This window comes from Strix uralensis, chromosome 15, assembly GCF_047716275.1.
Source record: "Strix uralensis isolate ZFMK-TIS-50842 chromosome 15, bStrUra1, whole genome shotgun sequence".
In the NCBI taxonomy this organism is placed as follows: domain Eukaryota; kingdom Metazoa; phylum Chordata; class Aves; order Strigiformes; family Strigidae; genus Strix; species Strix uralensis.
Genome location: NC_133986.1, coordinates 12800224 through 12811377, shown reverse-complemented (window position 1 = coordinate 12811377; position 11154 = coordinate 12800224). Strand labels below are relative to the sequence as shown.

The 11154-nt window shown below is 59.3% G+C and overlaps 1 protein-coding gene across 1 annotated transcript; it reads left to right on the top strand.

The window, feature by feature from the left end:
- The first annotated feature begins 97 nt into the window (after window positions 1–97).
- LOC141950316 (ras-related and estrogen-regulated growth inhibitor-like) lies at window positions 98–10882 on the top strand. The gene is made up of 4 exons (XM_074884966.1): window positions 98–262; window positions 6681–6737; window positions 8244–8317; window positions 8964–10882. Exons 1-4 carry the CDS (start codon window positions 166–168, stop codon window positions 9447–9449), a joined length of 714 nt encoding a protein of 237 aa, XP_074741067.1. The 5' UTR covers window positions 98–165; the 3' UTR covers window positions 9450–10882.
- The last annotated feature ends 272 nt before the right edge of the window (window positions 10883–11154 follow it).

Sequence of the window (11154 nt, the reverse complement as noted above, 5' to 3'; positions counted from 1 at the left end):
AGGAGGAGGAGGAGGTGGGCATCAGCTGGGGACCGCCCGCACCGAGCCCGGGGGCTGAGCCCGGCCCGGCCCTCGGGGCGGAGCCGCCGGTGCAGCGCCCGGCGGAGCGGGGAGAGCGGCGGAGCCCGGCGGAGACCCGGCCCCGGCCCCGGCCCCGGCCCCGGTATGAGCTTCCCGCGGCCCCTGCGCCGCTCCGTGAGCCTCAGCCCGGCCCGTACCCTGCGCCTCGTCGTGCTGGGGCAGAGTGCCGTGGGCAAGACAGGTAGGACGGGGCTCCCCGGCATCCCCCGGCACCCCCCCGCATCCCCTGACACCCCTCAGCATCCCCTCCGGTATCCCCCACATCCCCCTGACACCCTGCAGCATCCCCCCACACCCCCAGGTCTCCTTCCCTGGGAAGAGGGGTCGAGCCCCCCGGGGGTCCGGCCGGGGCCGGGGCTGTTTCCCAAAGCCGGGATGGGGAAGGAGTTTCTCCGGAGCGGCTGCAGCATGGCTGGAGTGAACCCCGAGGCCGTTATGTTTCAGGGCATCGAGTTTCCCTCCCCTCGAGTCACCGCTTCGCAGCCGGGGGCTCGTCCCAAGGGGCTTTTCCGTGCCAAAGCGGCCCCCGGGTGGGGGGTCAGGGTGGGACGCTGCTGACCGGGGGAGCTTTTGGGACCGAAAGCGGAGCTCGAGCTTGTGCTTCCCCGTGCAATTGGAGTTTGGTGCTTGTTTTCAGCCAGGGGAGCGGGGCTGGCAGAGCCTCGCGGTGCAGCGCTGCCTTTAGTTTCCTTTAGGAAAACTCCCTTTCTCTGTGCTTTGCTGGGTGCTCCCCATCTGTGGCTGCCGGCGTGGGGATTTGGGATGCTGAGCCGAGACCACCTGAGCTCTCTCCACTCCCACCCGGGATCCTCCTTCCACCCCTTCCTGCTCCTCTATCCCGGGCTGTGAGTCCCCGGGGGGCGAAGGCAGCCTCCGCTCCCTCTCTGCGCCGCGTCCAGGGTGCCGGGAGGTGCGGGGGGCTTGGCAAGGAGAGGGGGGGTGGGGGTGTGTCCGCCTTGGTTTTACTGCAGGGGAGCAGCAGCGACTCACGCGGCGCCTGGGGGGGACGCGGCCGGGGCTGCCATGTCCTTGGGGACAGGGCAATGTCCCACCGGGGACCCGCTCTGGAAAAGGCGCAACCTCTGAACACGCTGCGTGGTGGCACCTCCGCTGGGCTCACGGCCAGCAGCGTTGGCTGTCGGTGCCGCTGAAGTTGCGTTTCCATATACAGTCACCGGCGAGCTTCTTGCCCGGCGTTAGTGAAAAATCATGATTTCCCTGATTAAATTCAAGGAGGCGACTCCCAGATCTTGATTAGCAGCCCAGCACCAGGGAGCGGGAGCACGGGAGCAGGGCTCAGCTCCGTGTGTACCCGGAGTGCCGGGGGGGTCTGTGTGTGGTGCTTGGCCCCAGCGTCCCTGTGAGCAGATGGAGCTGCGAGCGATGGTTGTACAAAGCGTACGAAGCACTTTTTGGCTCGTCCCCCCCCCAATCTCAGCATACGCGCTTCCTCCGCCGGCATCAGTCCCACCCGGCATTGCGGGGCGAGTGCCTGGGAGCTTTGGGCCCCTCCTGCGAGGCCGTTGTGCCTCCTCTGTAGGGTCTGGGCATCCCAAGGGTCCGCAAAGGTTCCTCCGGCCGGGTTCGGCCCCTCTGTCCTCCCAGGGGCTGGGCTGGGCATCGCGGGGGGCCGATCTGTGGGGTTTGCTCAGCTCCACCAGTGCCTGTGACCTTCATGCCCTTCAGCAGCGCGGTTTTTGCCATCCTCTCGGGCTGTGCCAGGAACACCGGCCACGAAATCGGGTCAGAGAGGGAGGTAATTGATACCCGGCTCATGCAGAGAGCAGGAGTGTGCCAGGAACCAGGAGCAGCCCCCGGGAACAGCCGGCACACGATCCCCCGCAACTGGCAGCTGCCCTGACGCAGGGCTCTGCCCATCTGTCCCCTTGGGTGCTGCCCTGCATGTCCTCTCCTGCAAAGGGTCAGTGTGACATCTTCACTGGGGGCTGTGACTGAGCGGCCGGGTCCTGTTGCCAGCGAGCCCCTGCACCAGGGGCGAGGGAAGCTCTGAGTGCTCCCCCCTGCTCCGTGGGGCTGGTGACGCCCGGGGAACGGGCTGTGAGTGTTGGGCCTGAGGGACCCGCGTGCAGAACACGAGGAAGGAGCCAAAAGCATCAGCATCATCCCTCGATCTCCTGTGGGGCTGGGGGGGGATGAGCTGTGGCAGGCGGCTGGTCCCCGAGGCTGGGGAGAGACAGGGCTGCCTGAGCTGGCTGGGAGAGGAAGGGGGGTGAAGCGTGGGGATCCCCCATTTTGGGGAGGGGAAGCAGGGAAGGGTGAATGTGAGTTTCACCCAAACCCATCCCTCAGCTGCCAAGCTCCCACTCTGGGCAGGATGTGAGCGGGCCCCAGGCTGGAGCATCCCTGGGGCGAGCTGCTGGCATCCCCCCCTCGGGAAGCAGGAGCCGGGTTAGGAGAGCTGAGGGGGTCGAGGGTGTGGACAATCAAAAGGGCAGTGAACATCCAGACAGCTGCAAAAGGGGGAAAAAACCCACAGTTCTCAGCAAAAGAGTTTGACTTTTTAGAGCAGTTTGGAAATCTTCAAGATCTGGTGATCCGAGGTCCCAGTTCCTCCGAGCAGGGGCAGGTTTGGGTGCAGACCCGTGGCTGAACCCTGTCAGGAGTTAAAAGCTTCAGCCTGGGCTCTGTAAATCACCTGCAGAGGCTGTAAATCCAGCCTGGCCAGAGCTCGCGTTATCTTCTGCTTCTGCTGTTGATGTTAGCCAGTGTAAACTTTGCCGTACTTCAGAGGAAAGCTCTGCTGACAAACACGGGCCGAAGATGAATCGACGCCTGCAGATGTGTTGTGCAGCAGCACAAACAGAGCAGCACGTGGGTGCGCGGGGCTCGATGCCATCCCAGAGGCGCCCAGCCCGGCCCCGCCAGGGCAGGTTAATCGCGCATCGAACCATCCCCTACTCATTCCTAGAGACCAAACTGAATATAAAATTAACCCTTCCAGCTTTGGGGTTCTCCTTTATCTTTCTGAGATTACTTATGTTCAAGAAGGGGAAAAAAATATATATATAAGGTTGCATGGATGTGCTGGCTCCTTTCTGCCTGCACCTGCTTCTTCCGATTGGCAGCTTTGCTTGTGTTCTTGCGCTCAGCCAGTTCTTAATCAATTTAATTGGCTCCTCTCCTCATACACCACCATGCGCCCCGGCTTTGGGTGGCTGCCTAACGTATGACACAGAATCAGGTGCTTTCTAGAAACCCAGCCTGACTTGTCTTGCTCTTCCTGATAATTTGGTCGCCTCTTGGAAGATGCTGGTAGGTGCCTCCTGCAGGCCCCTTGGTTATCTCTGCAGAGCAGTGTTGCTGAATTACCTGCTCGTTCCACCAAATCCCTTCTGTGACAGGCAGGGTTTGAAACGGGAAAGCAAGCTCAGCGCGGGAGTGCATCAGTCCTGTTTGGTGCTGGCTTTCACCAGCACCTTGTGGTCCAGGGGGGGTTTGACACCATATCCTGCTTTTGGTGAGGTTTATTGTCCCTTCGTGCTCCTGCTCTGTCTCCTTCCTCCTGTGGCACTAACACCCGGAGTGCAGCTTCTCTGTTTTCTCCCTCCTGGGCTCTGTGCTCCTGCCTTGATCTCGCTAGGGTTTTTTTCCCCATTCCCACTCATTTTCCACCAATTTCCCTTTCTGCTCTGCCTGCCTTTCCAAGCTAGCTCTCAACCTCTCCACTGCCTTTCACTCCCATCCCTGTCCGTACCCATTACCGTCATTAACACCTTGAAGAGCTTAAGCAACACTCCCATTAGCCCTGCTCCTGCGCTCCCTTCACCCTCCCAATCACGGGTTTCTCTCTCTGCACCGGAAAATCACACCCAGGCATTGACGGGGCATTTTCAAGCAGCTGTGCTGAAAAGATGTTATGTACGAAAGGCCCCGAGGAGGGTTTTGCTTTGAACTGGCGTATCTGCAGCATCGGGCACGCGGGTCGGCTCCTGAGCACCGAGGCAGCCTGGAAGGTCGTTCGAATTAGCTTCGACCTCGAGGACCAAGTGTGAAGATTTGCTGTGTTGCCTCACTCTTTCCAAAGGCAAAGAGCAAGGTGTTTTTGAAATAACATCTGAGAAAGGTGCTTGTGCTGCTGCCAACATTTCTCTTCAAAATGCAGCTCCCCTCTTTGCTCTGTCGGGAAGATCTGAGAGCCAGAGGGAAGCTCACTCACTCTGCAAGGGCAGGGAACTGCTTCGGAGATGCTGGTGCTTTCCAAAGAGGCTTCCCCGCGTGCCAGCTCCGGAGCAGGAGATCGTGATAAAGCCCAGAACCTCTCAGGGCAGGGGCAGATGTGTTTTTGTGGCCCTTTGGCCAGGTTGGGGACATTTAGCAAAGCTCGATGCTCTGTTAGCAGGAGTGGCAGGTTCACCCTGGCTGCCTCCCTGCTCCGTTCAGACCAGCAGGATTTTCAGCACCTCCAAATTGCTTCATCACTTAGAAAGCCTTTGCTTTTTCCCCCATTTCCCGTTCCTGGCTGTTTGCCAGCTGAGCCTCAGCCCTGTCTGCTGTCCCCACTGCTGGAAATACCTGTCTAGAGACCTTGCACAGTGGCAAAGCTTTTGCTACCCCTTACAAAAAAATATAAGGAGTCTCTCTGATTATTTTTTTTTGCAGTCCCCAGAGAGCCTGCCCGCTTCAAACAATCCCTTGCTGTGGAGCTGAGGTCTGTCTCCTTCAGCCTGTCTGGATGGAGAGAGCTGAGGAGAGGCAGTACTTTTCCTCAGCGAGGAGAAAGCCCTTGCCATGGTTGATGGAGCTATTGGGCAAGCCTCCAGCACCCGCAGACCTCCACCCAGCCCAGCATTAGAGCGTAATTTGGGCTTCGCATCTCCTGGTCTCTGGTGCAGGGAGATGTGGTAATTGGATAAGAGGGGTTTAATTGCCCACACTGCCATTCTGCGGCTGCTCCTGCCTTTCCTTGCCCTTGCAAGGAGGAAAAATCGGGCCAAATGACTCGATCCCTGTGTCGATGCTGTGCCAGCAGACGGAAGGGGCAGGGGTGTTTTCACGGTGGGGGGTTGCTTCGTCCCCCTGCACGCTGGAGAGCTGCCGGGGAGCAGAACTCCTCGCAGGGATGAAACAGAGTCAATGGTCCCCGGCCACACCCAGCATCCTTGCGCTGGGGACGGGAATTCCCAGGCGCGGGCACAGCAGGAAGGTGATGTGTCCACATGGGGGGCTGGTCCGGGGGACCTTGCACAGCCCCTGCTCCCTGGGTGCCGTGCAGGAGGACCTCCTGGTTCCCCCTGCCCTGTGTTCCTCTGGCTTTGGCCTTTTGATGAATTTCATGAGATTTGGTGCCAACAGCTTTCCCTTCTCTGCGCGGGGTGCCTGGGTCGGGTCAGTGCTGCAATTCATGAGACCCATCCAGGCCGTTACACCCCCAGCGCCGGTGATGCAGAGGGGGAGCCTGGCCTGGCACCGCCTTGCCCTTCTGATGAGCTCGCTGTTGGAAAGTGGTTGGCTGGAGGCCACCGAGGGGATGGCTCACCCGGCAGAAAACTTAAGGACATGCATAAATCTTTTCAGGATCAAGGCCAGAAAGTGTAATTTATCAACCCCGTCCGGGCAGGAGAGTGAATTCCACGTGCAAGGAGCCACCTTTCGCCCACACGCCTGGGTGCGCTGGTGGCGTGCGGTGCTGCCTGCACTTTGCCTGTCGCTTTGGTAGGTCCTGGCTGTCTCCTATGGAGCCCAACCGGCTCTTGCTGCTGCTTTCAGGGCTCCTGAGCTGCCACGTCCGTGTGGCCTGGCAGGACATTTCTGACAGCAGCAGGGCAGAAGAGGTTGGGTGAGCCAGTTGCGGGGGCCCGTCGGGGCTTTCTGCTGCCCTTGGGCTGCATTTCCTGGACATGACGGGTGTTATCACCACCGGTGACAAGCAGGCAGCTTTGGGCAAAGGTGCTCACAGAGCCGGGCACAGACCTCTCCCTCTGCCCGGGGCATCCCGTCGCACGGTGGATTTCAGTCCTCAATGCAAAAACCATTCAGCCTTCTCCCTGGCTGGCCGTGAGGTTATTTTGAAACGCCCAGTGTCTGTGAGCTCTGGAAATGTTTCAGGGTGTGTAGGAGTGGTGAGGTGTGAGCTGTCAGACTGGGAGGGCTCCTCCCCATCCTGACGTGCTTCTCCCACGCTGGGCAGGAGTGAAGCAAGGCAGAGGACAACCTGCACGGGGCTGTGCTGTCAGCCGAGGACTCTGGGGGGATCAAAGAGGGCTGGTAGCACTCTTGGTCCAAGGCATCTGCTCAGGCAACTGTGCTCCTCTCCCAGTCTGCTTCACCCTCACCTTTAGCCACCAAGATCTGGCAATTTGCTGCTTTATTGTGGTTTTCTCTGCTCACCGCAGCACAGCCCCTGCCAGCACACAGTGACCCAGCCTGTTTGGGCGCCTTTGAAGATGCTTTTCGCAACCCTGCAATAACCTGCTCCCCATGGGGCCACGTTTGTGGCATTGCTGCTGGGATGTCTCCTCCTGATGCCCACAGGGGCTGGGGCAGGTCTTTGCTCCATCCCTCTGGCTTCAATCAGCTGATGCTTCTCTGCAGTTTGATCTGACAACCGTAACTGGGTTTGTTGTGGGTTTTTTTTACAGCATTGACTGTGAGATTCATCACCAGGAGATTCATTGGAGACTACGACCCAACCCTGGGTAGGTGAAGTCCTCTTTCCTGTTGCTTCCCCTGCTGCTCTGGCTCAGCCTGGAGACTCTGGTGCGCCCAGCACCACTCCCGGCAGAGCCCAGTCTGCCCCCAAACTCACTCTATTTACTCCTCTTCCTCCTCAGCCAGACTGGCAGCAGTCAGAGCCACCAGCCATCGTGGCACCTCCCTGGCTCTTGCATCCCTTTTTCCTTTTCTGTTTTGTTAAGGCAAAATCTGTTGGGGCGAGACATTGGCATCGCACAAGGAAGCGCAGTTGCTTCCTCATCCTTGAGCGATTTGCTGGGAGGTGGCTTTTAAGGGGAAGGAGGTATCTAAGCCACTGAAGCAGTGGCTAGTGCTCTCCTGTCTTCAGGGGTTGGGTTTTTTTTGCATTTGGGTTTGGGGTTTTTGGGCACTGAACTCATGTCCCTGCTGAAGTATCCCAGAAATGACAGGCTGCTGGCTGTACCATCCTTCTGCCTAACTCCTGCTGTCGACCACCGGGCTGGGAAATTTGGGAAGTCTCTGTGTTGCTCTAACCCGGTGGTTCACAGGGGACTCAAGGGAAAGGCTTGGTCTGAAAAACAACCCCGCCGTTGTCCCATCTGTCCCTTACATTCCCGCTCCTTGCTTGTTATGGTGAGCAAAGCTTGTTTTTCCCCAGAGTGCAATTTGTTTTTCCTCTCTGCCTGCTGCTTCTTCTTCCTGTTGGGCTCCTCCATGTGACATGATAAGATACAGAGCCCACACAGTGAGGGTGCTTGGTGCTCCCCGGGGTTGGAGGAGCGGGAGGGTGCCTGGTTTAGCCCGCAGATGGCCCAGCCAAGCGAGTTGCTGTGCTGTCGCGCGTGGCACACGAAGGCTGGTGTGACCGACGTGCTCCATCTGCACGGCGTGAGGTGTCCCGTCGAGCCCGCTGCGCCCAGAGCGGTTGCTAAGCAGAGTGCCGGCTGCTTTTATTGCCTGATGATATTAGTGAAGCTTGAAGAGGTTCTGTGCTGCAGAGCTGCCCCGCTGCACACCTCGCAGCCGCCCGCTTTGCTTGGTTAGAAAGGAGCTGCTGCCCTGCTGCTTCGGAGTAGGAGTTCAAGGCCAGCCGGGTTAGGAGCATGAGCAGGGTCTCTGAACAAAACCAGCTTTTCATACCCTCCTGCTGAGCCCCTCTTCCTCTGCAGAAGCATCACTCTGTGACCCCTTTTTGCTCTGACACTTTGCTCACCGTCGCCCTTTTATTTCCAGCAAGGCAAAAGCCAGCCGGGTGCTGGCCGGGGCTCCCTGCTGCCCGTTGGCGTTGCCAGGCTCGATACCATGGGTGCAGGCTGCCCTTCCCAAGCCTGGGGGGACAGGCTGAGGGCTGGTTCAGGATGTGGACTCCAAGGGGAAGCCACATGGGCTGTGGCGTGCAGCAGGTGAAAGTCAATGTCTCCAGCACAGCTTGCATCGAGACCAGCCGGGTTGTCATTCGCTACCCGGAGGCTTCTCCCACACACACTTTTCTGTCTGTCCCCCTCCAGAAATGATTTACAGACACATGGCCGTCATCGACGGGGAGATGGTGCACTTCGAGATCCTCGATACGGCAGGACAGGTGAGCTCACGCTGTCTTGTAGCTGCCTGGCCCTGGAAAATACCATCGGGGAAGCGCGGCTCGCTGTTGAAGGCAACCCCTTGCGCTTCCCCCAGCCTCAATCTGTTGTATCCGAAATACTGACCAAGATGTGTTTATCTCAGGAAAAGGATGTTCAGGAGAATTTACATCTCTCTAACATCAATTAGAGTGTGGCTTCAGCTGAATATTTCCCCGTCCCCCTTACTGGTGTGTGGCGCAGCTCTGCTCCCTGCGCTGGCAGGGACACAGCTCAGGGGAGTGGGAGGGTGCTGGGCTGAAGGAGCCACCTAGCACCGGGACTGCGGGCGATGGAGAGCCCTGCGCTGGCCTCCCACCCAGCGACAGCCCTGCCTTTGCACAGCCGCTTTTACTCTCCCCTCATCCACACCGGGATGGGGCTGATTGCTCTCTCCATCCATCATTTTGCCCAACCCATCAAATTCCTGCCCTGGGCTACCTGTGCTGCTTTGCAAGTCACTGCTGTGTGCAAGCCCAGGGCCAAAAAAACCTTCAGGGAGATGGTGATGGGCCCTCCCTGGGAGGTTTTCTAGGTTGCACCCAGCGCTGTTGGTATTTAGGAGATGTTGGGGCTTCTGGTGTTGATCGGAGATTGTCCGCCCCGCAGGAGGAGGATTCCCTGCAGATAGAGGAGAAGATCAAATGGGGCGATGGCTTCGCAGTGGTCTACTCGGTGACGGATAGGTGCAGCTTCGATGAGGTGATGCGGCTCTGCTTCCTCATCAACCACATCCACGCGAGCCCCAGGCGGAGCAGCGGGAGCGAGCAGCCGCCCGTGGTCATCGTGGGCAACAAGAAGGACTTGCAGTTCGACAGGATGGTGTCCACTGAGGACGGCGAAAACCTCTCCAAAGCTTTAAAGCTTCCTTTCTACGAGATCTCTACCCGGGACAGCTATGAAGAGACCGTGGTGGTGTTCAACACCCTCTACCAGGAGCTCATGAGACAGGGGCATTTCTCCCCGGGCTCCTTCAAGAGGAGGACAGTGTCGAAGCTGATGGAGAAGATCCCAAGGATGCAAGCCAGCTCCACCTTGAACTCAGCGGGCCGGAGCCTCAGCTTTAACTCTTTCAGGGACTATATCCCCGAGTGAGCATCCCCGGTGCAGAGGCGAGAGCGACGGCCAAGCCGGGACGGAGGGACAGGTTATCCCGCTGCGAGGGCGCCCGCTGCTGCTGCCCCAGGGCTGAGGGACAGCTCGTGGAGCTCCCAGGAGGGGACGGTTAAGAGGTGGGGAGGGGGGGATTGGGGTACGACAGCCTTTTAAAGCCCGTAGGTTTTTACAAACAGGCTTTATGTCAGCAGGGAAGATGTTCTTTGTCCGTCTTACACCTTTGCTCCCTCTTCCTCCTCCTGCACAGCTGAAGTCAGTAGCGGAGGTGGTTTGCGGTGACTTCAGTGGTGTTGGGTCAACGCTTGGGGGCTCAGAAGCGTTCCGGTGGGGATCAGACCCAGCACAGACACATCTGTATGCATTTTCCCACTCCCCTAAGACAGCTTGCTGGGTCTGTTAGTGCCCCGAAGCGTGCACCTACAACACCGGGGTGTCCCTGAGGGTCGCGCTGGCTCCTGGGCTGTTGTCAGCCATCCTTCTCCCGGGGAAAACAGTTGTTGCTTCTGCTGCTCCATGTTGCTGGTGGGTAAAGTCCCCTGGCTGCTCAAACCCTGGGCGGCAGAGGGCTGTGTGCCCCTCTGCCTCCACCGCGGTCCTCCCTGGAGGCCCAGCCCAGCCAGGCTGTCCATCCGCAGCCACCAGCATCCATCTGTTGGAGCCTGAGGCTGCGTTTCCATCCCAGTTTTCCTCTGGGTTTGTGACCTGAAGCCGCAGCGCAGGGGCAGACCCCACGTCCCCCGGCCTGTGGAGGAGCTGCAGGGCCCCAGCATTGCTGCAGCCCTCCATCTCAGGCTGAAGGCACCGCGTGCTCGGTGCTTTCCTGGCATTTCTGCCCCTTCTCTTACATCTCCATCCTGCCCGGGGCAGCCCGTCTGCAGGCAGAGGCAGATTGAACAGACTGCATTTCTGATGCACACCGAAACCTCAGGCTAAGGACAATGCTCCTCCATCCCCGAGGAGCAGCATTCCCGGGGCAGCTTCTCCCGTTAACGCCTTTACAACGGGTGAGCACAGCGCCAGCAGAACCGCTGGGTGCCAGTTTGAAGCATGGATGCAGCCGAGCTGATACCGGGAGATGCAAATGATGGTCCTAGCAGGGACCCCCTCTTGTCCACTTATTAATTGCCGCGTCCCCACAGGGAAGATCACCGTGACCTGAGAGTCTGTCTTTGTACAGAGACGGGGCAGCAAAGGCGCGGAAAGGAGCAAGGCATGCAGCTAGTGGCATCTTCTCCCTGCGGAATTGTTTCCCTCCCTCCCTCCCTCCCGCCTGGTGCAGAGCGCTGCGTTGTTGTTTGAGGTGAACGTGCTGGGAGACCCACGGTGCAACACGCCCGTGTCCCCCCCGCCACGACCCGTCGCATCGTCTGCTGCTGCATCCTGTGACAATAAAAGCCGAGTTCGCAACCGCCTGCAAGGATCTCGTGCCTGTGAGCGTGGGGAGGGGGTCGTCCGATCCTGCTGTCGCCCTCTCAGGGGGCCTGTAGCAAAGGGGTGCACGACCTTTAAATTAGGGCCAGGTGTCTCCCTCACCTTCTGCCCAAGCCCCAGCACCGTGTGCCCGGCTCCCTCCACCTCTCAGCAAGGAGGAAGCAGCAGGCAGAGATGTGTGCGCGGGGAGCGGAGCCAGCGGGGCTTCCTTGGGAGCATCCCAGCCTGGGGAATGGACTTATTCCCCCTCCCT

What these genes read in the sequence shown, in the direction of transcription:
- LOC141950316 (XM_074884966.1), top strand. Translation starts at nt 166, where the DNA reads ATGAGCTTCCCGCGGCCCCTGCGCCGCTCCGTGAGCCTCAGCCCGGCC. An exon ending in GAGTGCCGTGGGCAAGACAG is followed by an intron (nt 263 to 6,680) that starts GTAGGACGGGGC and finishes TTTTTTTTACAG; the next exon opens with CATTGACTGTGAGATTCATC. An exon ending in TCCTCGATACGGCAGGACAG is followed by an intron (nt 8,318 to 8,963) that starts GTGAGCTCACGC and finishes TCCGCCCCGCAG; the next exon opens with GAGGAGGATTCCCTGCAGAT.